Below are 15,661 nucleotides of genomic sequence, written 5' to 3' on the forward strand. Positions count from 1 at the left end.
TTTTTTTTTTTTTGTTAATATGTAATTTGGTTTGAACGTGTACGATGTGTGTTAAAGAGTAGATATTTAACATCTTAACCTTCTATAACTCAAAGCTTTGTGTGTTACTTTGGGAGAATGAAAATAAGAGATGAGGAATTAAAAAATAAAGGGAAAATTACTTGAAACCCCTCTATACTATTGCTAGATTGCTTGACATCCCAAAAATTTGAAAAGTTTACTTGAACCACCCTTGCATTTAAGATTTATTACATCTAGCTAGCCTTTGCCCATTAGTCAGTTACCGTCCAGTGAAGACATCATGGGCAGAGTTATTAAATTCGCCGAATTATTCGCGAATAATTCTCGCGAACAGAATTTTTCCGAATTAAACGAAAAATTCTGACCGAATCCGAATTATAAATAAAATTCTTTAAAAATCGCGCCTTTTTCTAATTAGATTTAAAATCGCGATTATATCGGACCGAACCGTTTTAAACCGAATAATTCGGTTCAAACACACTTTATTAAAAAAAAAAAAAATCGAATTACAAAAGCCAAAAAGAGGGTTTCTGAACTTTCGTTTCTTTCTGTTTCTTCCCCCAAACCCTCATCCTCTCCATCTCCGAGACTTCGACCGGCGACTCTGTCGATCTCAGTCACTTGATGTCTCTTCCAATCCATGTCTCCGGTGACTTCGTGAGTTCGAAGGTAGGTGACTCGTGAGGAGAGCATGGGACAAAAGCCAAAATAAAGATGAAAATGAGCCGTTTTTGTTTCTGGAAGACTGACATTACCGGCTCCACAGACGGTGGTCGGTGCCAAGGACGACGGAGACCGCCGCACCTGCTCCACAGACGGTGGTCGGTGCCACTGCCTACCCTCGCACTGTTAATCCCCACTGTCGCACAGAGGGTCGGCGTTTACAGAGGGTCGGCGTTTACAGTGGGTGGACAGTGGATTAACAGTGCGATTGGGATCTTGGCCGTCATACAGCCTTACTCGCCCTACTGGTGGGGATTAACAGTGGGTGGACTTTTGGCCACCGGCGCCCACGGCAGCTCCTTGTGGGGGAAGGGAAGTGCTGTCCACGACTATGTCGTCGGACTTCGAATCGTCACCCCCGCAGGACCTAATGACAACTATGCTAAGCTCTGAGTAATCGATACTACTCAACCTGATGATCTTAGTGCCACACAAGTGTCCTTCGGAGTACTTGGTGTCATCTCTCAGGTGAGCATTGCAAAATTATAAGTCTTTGTTTGGGTACCAATCTTGAGTTTCTTTGTTTGTTTTTTCAACGAGTAGATGATACAGAATTTTTCTGCAGAACTTAACGTCACTGTAGCATTTGTTCATCATTCCCTGCCTCGTGAGGTCAGGGAGACAGGGACTCAGGGCCAGGGTGCGGCGGCCGACGGGTGCCGAATTGTGTTATTTGAAAAATTCTGAACATTTTTCCTTCGAGAGGACTGGTTAGTGCTGAACCTGTTATCCCAAGTCCCAACTTTACTGTTGTTTGCACCTGTTGTGTTGTTTTGAACCTGTTGTTTCTTCTATTGAAAGATGGCAGTAGAAATCTCTGTCTGTTTACTGTTGTTTCTTCTATTGAAAGATGGCAGTAAATGCAAGATAATTTACTGTTGTTTGCACCTGTTGCACTTCTCTCTATTTGCATTCTTGTGCTTTCCCTTTGCCAGTGCAAACTGGGTGAATCTAGTAATATCTCCATGCCATTGTACAAAAAATAGGGGCAGATTGAATGTGGCATAGGGGCTGGGTCTACTATTTTGACAGCTTTGGGTTGGAAAATTAAAGGAAAGAATGCAATTTTGAGTGAAGAGCTGTTTGATGCTTATTTTTCTCTGTTGATTGTATTTTACCTTTGGTCATGCATTGTAAAAGGCTATGCATGTTAGTGGGACTTGAAAACTTGATTCTTTAATTATTCAGAGGCTATTTGCTTATGTAATGTAGTTATTAATATCAGATGTATTTGTTTGTTTATATGAAATGATTTATGTTGTTTTTTTTTTTTGTGTTTCAACTTTTAACAAATAGGAAAAATGGGAAGACAAAAAGAAAATTTTTGGCAACATGCTGAGCAACTTGATAGTTCACATTTCAAATGCAAATTTTGTGAAAAACAAGTTTATGGAGGGGTCACTCGACTCAAGTATCATTTAGCTAAGGTTAGTGGTCATGATGTTGCCTCTTGTGAGAAAGTATCAGATGATGTCCAAGCAGAAGCTTTTCTTGCTATTAATTCTGAATCAAGTAGCAAAAAGCGGAAGAGTTGTACCAGTGGTGAGAGTATAGTTGGTTCTTCTCCTTTAGCTATAACTAGTCAAAGGCAGTCCACAATGGAGGAAATGATCCCTAAGATGGACAAATCAACTTGGGAGAAATCTCTTCGTGATCTTTTTATTAAAAATAACATTTCTTTCAATGTTGTTCAATCGGATGCTTTCATCAATTTTGTGAAGTGCACAGCCCGTTATGGTCCTAGTGTTCCTATTCCAAGTTATGGAACCCTTCGTGGAAGAATAATTCCTGAAGCAAGAAAGGACCTTGAAAAATATGCTGAAGAAGTAAAATTTTCTTGGAAGCAAACTGGTTGTACATTCATGTCTGATTCATGGACTGACTTGAAGAAGCGGTATTTTCTTAATGTGATTGCTTATTCCCCAGGTGGTGCTCTCTTTTTGAAGTCAGAGGAGTGTTCTCATGCTAAATTGACTGCTTTTTATATATTTGATATTCTTGAGAAAGAGATTGAAAGTATTGGCCCAAATTTAGTGGTTCAGCTCATTTCAGACAATGCATCCAATTATTCAAGTGCACTTGATATGCTTACTGGAAAGTATCGTTGGTTGTTTAAGACTCGATGTGCAGCCCATGGTATCAATCTAATGTTGAAGGATATCTATGAAAAGGTTTTTTGGGTTCAAGAAATTTTTGATGAGTCCAAAAGAATTATTGACTACTTGTACAAGTCAATAATTGTCTTACAGTTGATGAGGAGTTTCACAAAGAAGGATCTAAAATATCCTTGCAAAACTAGATTTGCTTCAAACTTTTTAATGCTTCAGTCAATTGTTGAAGTGGAAGAGAAGCTTAGACTCCTAGTTGCATCAGCTGAGTGGAGGAGTCTAAGAAATTCGAGATCTTTAGAAGCAGAACGAGTAGTGGACACCATTCAAAGGGAGTCGTTTTGGAATGATTCAAAAGAGATTTTGAGATTTATGGAACCAATCATTCGAGTTCTCCATTTGGTTGATGATGATGGAGCTACATCAGGGTATTTGTATGAAGCAATGGAAAGAGCAAGAGAGGTATTGGAGAAGCATTATGAGAAAAACCACCGGTATGACCAAATTTTGAAAATCTTTGATAAGAGAAGAGATGAAAATATTTTGGGAATCATTCACCATGCAGCTGCTGTTTTCAACCCCACTTATTTTTTTAATGAAAGATTCAAAAAGATTCCTCAAATGAAAGATGCAACAGATTTCATTGGTAAAACAGTGGTTCCACAAGATGAGAGGAGAGAATATTATGGACAGCTGGCAGTATACCACATGAAGTCTAGCACTCTTTTTACTCCCAGTGCCAAGATGATGATGGAAACTAGTCATCCTCGTAAGTGTAATAATTATTTTCTTTTTAAAATTTTTAGTTTATTGTTTCTTATGTAAAGATTACTTGTCTTTTAAAATTGTTTATATATATATATATATATATATATATTTTGCCAATGACAGGGGTTTGGTGGCATATACAAGGTGATGCTATTCCTATCTTACAGAAGTATGCCATTCGAATATTGAGCCAACCATGTAGTTCTTCAGCTTGTGAGAGAAATTGGAGTGCCTGGGATGCAGCACAAACCAAAAGGAGGAATAGATTGTCAGCAACAATGTTAGATGATTTAGTCTATGTGAGAATGAATTCGTTGATGATGGAAAAAAGGGGTGAACTTGAACAGAAAAACATGTTACCCATTAATCTTGACAATATTAGTGTCAATGATTTTGATCAGCGCATTGAGGACGTTGATAAAGAGTTAGAGAGATTGTTGGATGATGTGGATGATAGCATTGCTGAAGACTTGCTATTTGGTGCAAGTGCTAGTTTTACTGAGAGCGAGACTCAACCCCCAGATAGTATATAATGATTTAGTTGAGTACTTAAATTTTGGTGATGTAATAACTATTGTTATGCTTTTGTGGATGTTTTGCTTTATTTAGAATAGCTTTTCCTTTTAAGCATGAATGATGGAATTATGTGAGTCATGGACTTATGGATTGAATGAAGTCATTTTGAACTTTTATGTCCCTACAGGATAATTGGTAGAAGCATTAAAACATGCATTAGAAATTGAATTACTGTAACCATTGCTTTCATCACTCAATGACAACTTTTTTCTAGTTTTTTTACTGTATTGTATATTTGAACTACAATAATTTTCTCTTCTTAGGTGTACATATCAAGTTAATTACTTAATAAATAAAATAGATACAATAAATTATAAAAAATAAACATCCGAATTTTTTGCCCGACTTTTATTTTGGTACTCGAATAATTCTCGAATCCGAATCCGAATCCGATTTTTATTTTGTCCGCTTTTTTGACCGCTTTTTTGACCGAACCCTTAAATTAATCAAACGAATTATTCCGAATAATTCTTCGGCCGAATAATTCCCGAATCCGAATTTGCTAACTATGATCATGGGTGGAAAAAATATTAAATGTCTCCTCTACCCTTTAAGGATAGTGAATAGACCCCATACCCATCAACCAAAACAAGGGACTATACCTTCCCTTGGTTGGCTTCAACCTCTAAACACCAAACCAAAAATGGAAGGATAGGACCTGCTTGCAATGGAAATAATTCCTTCCACTTTGATTGATTCCGCCCAAGATTTCGAATGAAGCATTCCACATCATACTCAATCAATTCCATCAAGAACCAATTGCAGACATCAACTGAACATAGAGTATTAAATCCGTTAAATCAGATCTGGCCGCTTGTGGTGGGTTATTGCTTGTGGGATTTGTTAATGTATGGGATGGAAGGAGAGGGGGCTGAAGAAGGTTTTGGAAGAAAAGAAAGAGCTTGTTGTTTTTCTTGTACAATCCAAATCAACCTTAACCTATAAAACCTTAGAACTGAATATGCCATAATTTGCTATACAAAGTAGTGAAGGAATTGAGATGGAAGATGGGTGAAAGGGAAATCCCTTCATCCACTACTTAAAGGGTAAGTTGGTTATTTTCCTACAAAAAAAATTAGTGATTTTGATTTCTTAAGTATTAATTTTATTATTTTATAAGGGAAAAATGGTATTTTCATTCAACCATTAATAAAAGTTTAACACGATCTGGTATAATGCTTCAAGTAATATTTTCAAAATTTTAGATATCTTAATTAATCTGACCATAATCTAGCGGTGTCCCAGGTAATTTTTCCATAAATAAACGTTTAATTGGGTCAAGCGATGAAAATGAAAGGATAAAAGTGAGGAATAAAGAAAAAAAAAAAAAAAAGGATTGTGTATCAGATGACGGCAAGGAGGGTTAGGTATTTGATTCCATTAATTTAAACATTTTCTGATATAATGGCCACTACCAGACAACCAAAGAGTCTGCAAGGGAATACCTCTGGGTGTACTGTTAGACCTTAAGTCTACATCGTTGGATTGGTTGAAAAGTCAATTTTTATAGTTCTATTTAATTTTAGAGGAGAATTTACTATCACTCCCTAACACTTAGTCTATATTTATTAAAACTCCTCTACATTTTACATTTTTCTAATACTCCCGTGCTTTTAGACTTTTACATCTCTTTCTCTCCTGCTATTTCTAAATACCCAGATTACCCTTCATTTCCACTTGTAACATATTAAACAATTTTTAAATTGATTGGTTTGAATTGATTGGGAATGAAAATCAAAACTTTACATGGGTCTCGTTCCTCCATTAGAGGGTGGCGAGTTCCCATAAATTTAAATCTATTTTCACTGTGGAAGGATTAAGTGGTTCATATTGATATTGGTTGAGAATAATATAAATTCAATATTTTTATCAATTTTTTTTATAATTTTGTTAATCCTTAAAACCATGTGTCGCAATGCTAACGGAGAATGTAACATTAAATTCGATACCGATCCGAATTGGTATCAGTAGCCAATATCAATAAAAAATATATATATATATATATATATTACTAAACTCGTGATGATGGATGAGACAAAAGAAAAAAAAAAAGGAACAATAACCTTGATGATGGATAAGACAAAAATAACTGATAAATAAATAATATCTTTAAGTGACTCAATACTAATAATGTCTTTTAAAAAAAAAATCAAAATAGATAAAATAGAAAAATAACGATTTGGGAGCCAAGGAGGAGTTTGAGTTTCAACAAAAAAAGTAACATTTAAATCAAGTAATAATTGAAGGACAAAGACGGTTGATTGTTTTCTTAGATTAGTAAAAGCATATTTTGAATAAAAAAATTTGAAAAAATTTTAATAAGTTATAAGTGAAAATGAGGGTAATTTGGGTATTTAAAAAGAGAAGGGAGAAAGAGATGTAAAATTTCAAAAGCAAGGTAGTATCAGAAAGAAAATAAAAGGTAGGAGAATTTTACTAAATATAGGCCATGTGTAGGGGACTGATAATAAATTTCTCAATTTTAGAATACCCTGAAGGGCATTGCTAGAAAGAGAAAAGAGTATATCGATTCACCAAAGCCGTAGGTGACTACATTGGGTATGCAGGTCGCATGAGGCAGTCTGCAGGAGGGTTCATAAGTGGGCGAGTCCAAATATAGGGGGTGCTGTTGACTGTACCCCAGGTTATATGGTCCTCTCTCTACACAATTTTTTTATGGAAAAAGAAAAAGCATTACTTCAAAGAAGAGAAAGTATATCTATGTCCATGTCGGTTAGAGAATCGGAGAATGTGTAGTCAAAGAAATCAAAGCTAAATGTTCAATAAAAAGAACCATGTGCTTGCTAGGCCTGAGCTAGAACATATAGAGGAGGTACAAAATAAATATTCAAAAATCCAAGGGGTTAGCACAGCTGGCTTGGAAGGGACATGAGACTCCACCTCAGGAAGTGTGCTCTTGTGATAAAAAATTCACCGTTGCATAATTTCTTGGGGCCAGCCACCCGAGGTTCACTAGGGCCCAGAAGCTCCAGATTCTTACGTGGCACAGGGGTCATATATGAACCCAGAGGGGATTTAGTCGGCGTAAAGTCAGATACCCCTTCTGTCTACAAAAAAAAAAAAGAACCACGCTCAAAGGTAGATTATCCAAGGACTGGGTCATCATAAGTTGAAGAATTGAAATCAAGGGTTGCAAAGTATCTCTAGATTCTCTATTATACATGTGGCTGGGATTGAATCTCAGTCCTCGTATCTACTCTCTCCTCCTACAACAACTGTAGATGTATCATTTCAAAGGGAGGAGAGAGAAAGACACTTGGAGGTAGGGGTGTCAACCGGTCGTTCAAAGGGAGGACTAATCGGGCTTAGTTATTGAGGGCATGGTACACTTTATATTCGGTCGGTCGGCCTCGGGCTATAATCGGGCTACTTTAATCGGGCTTTAGTCGGGCCTTAATCGGGCTACGGACATGTTTAATGTTAAACGGGTTTTAACCGGTTTTTAAACGGACCCTCTTTAAAATGTGCACTTATATTCCAGTCCATTCATGCAAGCCCAAAAAAATGAAAATAAGTCAATAAATGATACCAAATATAACCATTATTTAAAATGTGAACATGTCTTTACTTTTTAGTTTTTATTCTTTAATTTGGGGGGTAAAATAGGTATTCTCCAATCATTAAAGGGTCGGGCCAAGTCGGTGCACAATAGGCCGGTCTCGGTCGGGCTTAGGTCGGTCTCGGTCGGGCGCCCGACGGTCCAAGTAGCAAAACCAAGACCGACCATTTAAAAACGGGCCGGGCTCAAGCCCGACACATTTAATAAACAGTCCGGGCCAGGCCGGTCTATAAACGGTCGGTCCCGATCTGTTTAGTCGGGTCAGGCCACGAATTGACATCCCTACTTGGAGGTACTTGCATATGCTATACATAATCAAAAAATTGTAATCATTACCCAATATAATTATATATTTAGTAATAATACTTTTTAGATGTAATTTTGATTTTACTTTGGGATAGAAAATAAATGAAATTTAATAATCAAATATAAAATGATTTGTAGTTTGTGACATAACCTTTTAGGATAATGATTACAGAAATTTTTGATAAATATTTTAAAAATGCAACATAATAAAGCACGTGCAACAATGATACGGTACATGATTTTTTTTTTTTGGTAACATACGAGACATGTTTAGAGAGATATTTTTATCGTATCTATTTTTGTACATACAAGACTTGTCGGAGGAAAATTACTTAGAAAACATCTAAAACATTATCACTTTCACAATCTTATCTTAGTTTTGTGCTCTTTCTCTGAGACTCTGAACACATTGTTAGATTCTTTGGTAAGTAATATATGATAGGCTGCAGTTCTGTAATGAGACATCAAAGTGGAACATTGGAACCCATGTGTTTATGATTGCCTGGATGGAAGTGACTCTTGCTGAAGCCCTTGGCCTCCTTGTTCCTATTCCCCTCTAACAGCTGTGGCTGGGGCCAGGGTTGCTGCCACTGCTGCTTTCCCTGCTTTCTAATGCGCAAGGGATTAAAAAACCTTTTGGCTCTAATTGATTTGCAAGGGATATTAAAGGAAAGGGAAGTAATCAAATCTAAGAACTTTAATCATTATTTTACATGATTATATTACTAAAGTCCATATTTTATACAGCTGTTGTAATATTGCGGTGAGCATCCAGCGGTTGCAAGCATTTAGGCACACACTCCAAGGGGCTCCCAACCATTGGATGTTCATTGCAATGTTGCAACAGTTACAGAGGTGGTGGAGGCTGAACTCCATATCATTCCATAATTGATTATTAAGATTCATTTTCTTTTGCATTTAAATCCCTTGGATGAAATGTAAAATTAGGGAGAGGGTTCCCTTAAAGGCAAAGTGGCCCCCTATGCCAGTGGGAGGGCCAGTGGGAGGGAAAAAATTTCGTTGCAGCGTTGCTGCCTAGGTTCCAATGAAGTAGCTGCAACCTCATGGTAACAGTCAAGGGAATGGGATCCCAAGGGGAGGTTTGAAAATACCCACCTAGGGTGAATTTTTTCACCCCTACCCCTAAGATTCCATTCCCTTGACTGGAACTAGGGATTGTAGCTACTTGGTTGCAATCCAGACAACAGTCAAGTTTCGTTCCATTAGGAGTGCATGTAGAAGCATTAACAGGGGTGGGATTTACACCATGGGCGGTCATTTCGCCTCTCCCCCCTCCCCCTTCTATGCGTGCTTTTGGGATTAGGGGTCACGCTGCCGCTTCTCTTTTCCTAAAATTTATATCTAAAAGGCATCATTACTAAATATGATAAAAAAAATTAAGTACTTTATATAATCATGTTGGATGATTACCAAAGTTTTCTTTTTAGGTTTAAAATCACTTCTCTTCCCTTTAATTTCCCGTGCAACCCAACCTTGCCAAACGGTTTTCAAAAGGGAAAAAATAGTAGTGAAAATTCCGTACGAAAAGACAAAAGGCTCAATTTGATAATCTCCATAGCATCAGATTGAATCGAGTAACTGATGGATAAAAATTTAGAGATGCATAGAATCTGAGACTGGGGGTTCTCAAATTATGAAATGATGACCAGATAACATCATAGAAGTTAATTTCTCACATTGGATTTCAGCAACAACTACAATGACTGAAACTCAAGTCAGAACACTCATTAAAGCTTCGAATTCAAACAAAGCAATTTTAGACTTCATTTTCTGTTCAAATTGGCTATGTAAACCACATACCAACATCATATTTGCACAATCAAATCCTAGATCTGCAAATGTACTATTAAAGCTTTATATACTAATCAATTCCTATCAACTACATAATAAACAGGGAAAATGAATTAACTAGAAACTAGAAAATATGGCAGAAAGTTAACATGATGAGATCATAAGCATTTTAGAAGAGGAAAGACATAGATGATTGCCAAGGAATTAAGTTTAGAGAGAGAGAGAGAGAGAGAGCTCTGCTCCTTGTCTATTTCTTGTACTTACTACACTTGTCCGAGGAAGCTTACTTAAAAAATATCTAAAACATTATCACTTTCACAATCTAATTACTTTTGTGCTCTTCCTCTCACACTCTAAAACACATTGTTATATTCTTTTTGAAGAAGAGCTCAAAATTATTACAAGAAGATTCATAAGCCTAATAAAGATTTATTAGTTCGAAAAAAACAAGATGATCTATTGATTCGACTTGTGAAACATGGAAGAATTGAAATCTTAGGTCGAAAGTTTAGAGCCAAAGTTACCAGATTCCATTATCGACAGCCACATGTTTGTACAGGTGTGCTGGCAACCTGGGCACAGGGACAACTTGTAAGGGGGTCCTCATGTAAGAAACCAAACCCGGGTTCTCCGACATGTCGATATCCTCTGGGTTAACCCCATTGGGAGGAGCCCAATGGAAATGGTGCAATAAGTGACCCAACATAGATGTTACTAGATTTATGCCCAATTGTGCTCCAGGACAGACCCGTCGACCCGCTCCAAATGGTAGTAGCCGGAAATCATGACCCTTCATGTCAACATCCTCCTCAAGGAATCGCTCCGGCCAGAACTTCAATGGATCCTTCCATACGGTCGGGTCTCGAGCAACGGCCCACACATTAACATGGATGATAGTTCCTTTGGGGATATCGTAGCCACCTATCTTGACATGGGCATTGGCTTTGTGGGGAAGCATTAATGGAGTTGGAGGATGCAACCTTAGAGCCTCCTTGACCACACATTGGAGGTAAGGGAGGCTGGAGAAGTCGGATTCTGTCATCACCCGCTCCATTCCGATAACCCGATCAAGCTCCTCTTGGGCCTTCTCTTGGACCCTTGGGTTCTTGATTAGTTCTGCCAAGGCCCATTCAACTGAGATTGCAGTGGTGTCCGTGCCTGCAGTAATCATATCCTACAATACATACAACGGAAGAAGACAGAAAAGAAAAATTTAAGGATATGTATGTATTAGTGGACATTTTGAGGTTAGGTTGAGCATATATCTGGGCTTCAGTGGTTTAAGATAAACAAAGATCTAATTATCAAAAAAGGCAGTAATAATTTATACGTCCATTCCCTGCCTAAACAAAGATGTAATTTCAATTTGTATTAAACCTATATGAATATATCGCAGTTGAGGGTGTTTCTTCTGCAATCTTCTAATTTGATTAATGTTAGAAATCGAAAATTTTAATGTATTTTCATCAGTTCCTCAAGTAGTGGTGTATATTTGTAGGCCCTAGCCAAGGCCTAGCTCGAACATTAATCCTGTATATATATAGGAGGCGGTTAGATATGTCGCTGGTTTTTTGGAGCTAACGGCTCAATCAATGGAAAGGGTGAGATAGTTGGGGCATATGGAACTTTTCCAAGGGGAAGAGGAGAGAGATAGACACAGATTTAGGTATAACGGTGGCATACCTAGATCTGCGTCTATCTGTCTTCTCTTCCCTTTGGATAAGTCCCATATAGGCCTCTCATCCCAACTCTCCCATTAGTTGAACCGCTAGCTCTAGAAAAGCCGGCGACATACCCTCTCTCTCTCTCTCCATATATATATATACACTTTTACTTCTAGAGAAGCCCAACAATAACCCCAGAGATTTTACTCTTGGGCCTAGATCAGCGGAGCTCTCCTAGCCCATTGGGCTGTTAAATTTGATCCATCTACTTTGAAATTAAACGCAATGCCCTCATCAAGATTCAAATGGGAATGGAAAGGGCATCGGAATCCTTTCCAGCGGCTCGGCTGCCCGAAATGTCATTCAACGGCTGAAAAGCCCTGACCATGTGTTGAGGTGCATGTGCATGTCTCCCAGCCGCCAGCTGTTAGAGACATTTAAATATTGCCCAAGCCCATCTCAAGGCTTAACTGGCATCTTGGGCCTACATCATCAGACCTCTCCTAACCCATTGGGCTTTAAAATTTGATCATCTGCTTTAGAATGAAAAGCAATGCCTCGACTAAAATGGAAAGGTAGGTAGGAGGCTAGTAGCTTGGATCAGGTCTTCACGAACTATTCTTAAACGATGTCTGATCTAAACATGGAATTGAGTCAATGTGAAAGCCTATAGTAAGAAAAGAGAGAATAAGCCTATAGTACAAAAAGAGAGAATAAGTGGATTTCATGTGTAAATCAGGTATCTGGACTAGGTAGATAGTGGACACACCCATAGAAGACCGATGATGGTGTCCTCGCTGAGGTCGTATTTGTCCTGAAGAGTGAGAAGTGCATCAACAAAATGTTGCTTTGTGTCGCCACTTTTGTTGCGGGCAGCCGTGTGCTCTTCCATGATGGCTTGAGTAAGTCGATCTCTTCGAGCTTCACGCTTAGCAAATGCCTCTTCATCTTGAGGGCAAAGCCATGTTAGCCATGGGATGTGTTCTGCAATGGCAAGTGAGCCTCCTATCTTTACTCCACTAGACAATATTTCCTTCAACTCCAAACCTTGCTTATCCATAATGCCTTCCGAATTCACAAAACACTTTCCTAAAGCAAGCCTCGTTATATTGTTAAATGCTACCGTACCTAAGTATTTCTTAACAACCAAACTCTTCCCAAGGTTACCTGCATTGTCGAATAAAATTAATATCAGACCACTTTTTAAGGGTATACAAAAATGCAAATTAAAACCCAAAAAAAATCAAGAAGTGATGAAACAATAGAGAAGAAAAGAAGAGAGATACCAGGAGTGGTACAGTCTTTGAAGATGGATTCAACAAGGTCTGTGACTTCATCTTCTCTAATGGGTCTAAGACCTTCAAGCTTCTTAGGAGTGAATAGCTCAAGAGTGCAGACCTTCCTGACTTTAACATAGTGAGACCCATAATCAGCCCATATCAAATCCTGTCCATCTCTACTAAACTTTGCAGAAGATCTAGTCCTGTGCCTATCTGCTAACTGTTGATCTTTCTCCTTGAGCACCTCCTTAGCCAATTCTGAATTTGAGACTACCACATTTAAGTTTGAACCAATCCAAACCGATAAGATTGGTCCATAAACCTCTGCCCACTCCGCGAAACACCGGAATCTAACCGGCTTGATATGGTAAAGGTTGCCGACGATTGGCCACGGTAGTGGGCCTGGTGGAAGCTTAAATCTTAGCCATTGATAGAGCTTGTAAGAGAGGAAGATAATGATGATGGCTATGGCGAAAAGAGAGATCAAGGCCATGGGTGGAGGAGGAGACTGAGGTTTTGGTAAAAGTGGATATATATATATATATATATATATATAAATAAAAGAGAGGATTGTTGAAATGAGTGGCCAGGTAATGTCCACATACGTGGATTGACTCTCTTAAACATTGCAGGAACTGGTAGGTTTGTCACAATAAATACGAGAATCAAATTTCTTGGGCCTTTGCAACAAAAATCTAGCACATTGCAATTATTAGATGAGTCCCAGATTTCTGACATAATAGTTCCCAAGAATCTTGTTCACATTTCAATTTTCAGAGAAGGTGGTGGATGAAGATAGGAGTACTATAGTCACTGAATTCGAACAGCTAAGCATAAGAGAGACCACAAACTTTAAGTAGTAGCTTATCTCATATGTAGAAAAATTCTTTGCGGTGAGATCATGAGCGGCAATGAGTTTTCAACGACTTGGGTGTATGCCAGAACCCTCTTAGTTATTGGATCCTCACTAAGGATTTAGGGGACGGTATTAGTGCCGATATCATCCCGGATCGGTGGGTATCGATTTACTTTACCCCTGATTTTTATAAAAGTATCATATTTTTTCTATTTTACCCCTGAAACGATCTGAATAACCGATTCAAATTGGTATCGGATTGGGGATTGATCTCAGCCAATACTGATTCGATCCAGCCGATCCCAGACTGGTTTCGGATTAGGGATCGATCTCAGCCGATACTAATCCGATCCGACCGATCCCAGACCAATATTTGAAACCATGATCCTCATTGGCACTCACCGCTCATCACTGAGGATTTCAATCCCTCTCGTATAGGCCACGAACGTTCTACTCTCTTCTTTCTGTCATGCAACCTAAGGGTTTTCTAGTTTGCACAAATTGACCTAGTGTTTCCCCTGATTCATAAACTTTCATTCCAACTAGGTTGGGTAATTTTTTTTTACAATTTAAGATTAATCTCTCAGACTTTCATTCCAACTCTAGTGCATCACTGTTATTTCGGGTGGAAGAATCGTTATAAATCACATTCGTGTGGTAAGTAAATATAAGATGGGGCTGCAGTTCTGTACTGAGACATCATATTGGACTCCAGCGGAACCCATGTATTTATGACTGATGTGGCTGGGGGCCAGGGCTGCTGCTACTGCCGCTTTCCCAGATGGGGCGATCATTTCGCCACCCCCCCAACCTTGTGCACGCTTATGGGATTAAGGGCCCGCTGCCCTTTAAGTTTTTTCACATAAAATTTATATCTAAAAAACATCATTACAAAATATGGTAAAAAATTTAAGTAGTTTATAAAATCATGTTGAATGATTACCAAAGTTTCATTTTCAGGTTTAAAATCACTTCCCTTCCTTTTAATTTCCCATGCAATCAAACATTGCCAAAGGATTGTCAAAAGGGAAAAAGGAAAATTACGCCCTCCTCCTCTGTAGTTAGCCGAAATTACATGTGGATCCAAGGGTTTGAACGATTTATGCCCCCTCCTCCTTAGTTTGAAATATTCTTACAATTAGGTAGAATCTGTTAGTCACTGTGAATTTGAAATTGTTAGTTGGTGATGTCACCATTTTAATACCGAAAATGCCCTTATAATAAAGTGAACTTACTAATATACCCTTCATTTAAAATAACAAATGAGGAAATCCCTCTTTTCACTTTGTTCTTCTTCAACCTAGGTCTTCAACACCATTCTTTTGCAATCTCAGCTAGGTCAAAGAAGATAGCAAAGAACACTGCGAAGAACTTGATTAAAGATAGCGAACATTGCGAACCAAGTTGAAGCTAACTTGCGAACTCCATTGCAAGCAAAGCCTTCCCTAAAAACAAGATTCCCCCGTCTATTACTCTATCGCAAGCAAAGTTTTCAGAAACAAGATTCCCCAAAACGAGATTACTAATGGATGGATCAGAAAATGAGGAACTGTTAACAGAACCCATTGTGTTATTAACACTTGATTTTTTCCTGCAGCAATGTGGGAGTAAGAGAAATCATTCCATCAAATTCTCTTTTCCCACCCCCAATATTTTATAAGTAAATAGCATGAACGAGCCAGCTAGTGCAGCTGGTAAGGGTACCGTAGGCAGCTCAATTACAACTTGTCTGCTTTCTGAATTTTTCTCGATACAGCTATGAGGAAATTCATGATTTTGGTAACATTTAAAGCAAACACAGAAAACCAGTAAAACCAGTGGTGCTGGGCCTCTACCCCCATGTAAATGGACTTATTCAATACTAATTGCAAATCCCATAAAAGAAACCATGACTTCAACATATAAGCATTGTTCATCAACAAAAAACTCAAGATGTGTATTAAAATTTTTTGTTTTCTCTATAATTA

General features: G+C 38.2%; 2 protein-coding genes across 2 annotated transcripts; one reads left to right on the forward strand and one right to left on the reverse strand.

Annotated features, from left to right (window-relative positions):
- The first annotated feature begins 1,545 nt into the window (after positions 1-1,545).
- Positions 1,546-3,477, forward strand: LOC122068465. The gene is made up of 3 exons (XM_042632320.1): positions 1,546-1,600; positions 2,131-3,346; positions 3,465-3,477. Exons 1-3 carry the CDS (start codon positions 1,546-1,548, stop codon positions 3,475-3,477), a joined length of 1,284 nt encoding a protein of 427 aa, XP_042488254.1.
- Positions 3,478-10,168: 6,691 nt separating this feature from the next.
- On the reverse strand, positions 10,169-13,366 carry LOC122068462 (cytochrome P450 98A2-like). Its single transcript, XM_042632317.1, has 3 exons — positions 12,845-13,366; positions 12,328-12,725; positions 10,169-11,068 (listed from the first exon to the last, which is right to left on the reverse strand). The coding sequence occupies exons 1-3, from the start codon at positions 13,329-13,331 to the stop codon at positions 10,415-10,417; spliced, it is 1,539 nt and encodes a 512-aa protein (XP_042488251.1). The 5' UTR covers positions 13,332-13,366; the 3' UTR covers positions 10,169-10,414.
- Positions 13,367-15,661: the final 2,295 nt, after the last annotated feature.

This window comes from Macadamia integrifolia, unplaced genomic scaffold (genome assembly GCF_013358625.1).
Source record: "Macadamia integrifolia cultivar HAES 741 unplaced genomic scaffold, SCU_Mint_v3 scaffold401, whole genome shotgun sequence".
Taxonomy (NCBI): Eukaryota; Viridiplantae; Streptophyta; class Magnoliopsida; order Proteales; family Proteaceae; genus Macadamia; species Macadamia integrifolia.

Coding starts and splice junctions, on each gene's coding strand:
- LOC122068465 (XM_042632320.1), top strand. CDS start 1,546: ATGGCAGTAGAAATCTCTGTCTGTTTACTGTTGTTTCTTCTATTGAAA. Junction 1,601..2,130: donor TCTTCTATTGAAAGATGGCA/GTAAATGCAAGA, acceptor GTGAAAAACAAG/TTTATGGAGGGGTCACTCGA.
- LOC122068462 (XM_042632317.1), bottom strand. CDS start 13,331: ATGGCCTTGATCTCTCTTTTCGCCATAGCCATCATCATTATCTTCCTC. Junction 12,726..12,844: donor CAAAGACTGTACCACTCCTG/GTATCTCTCTTC, acceptor TCGACAATGCAG/GTAACCTTGGGAAGAGTTTG. Junction 11,069..12,327: donor CCATCATCGGTCTTCTATGG/GTGTGTCCACTA, acceptor TATGTATTGTAG/GATATGATTACTGCAGGCAC.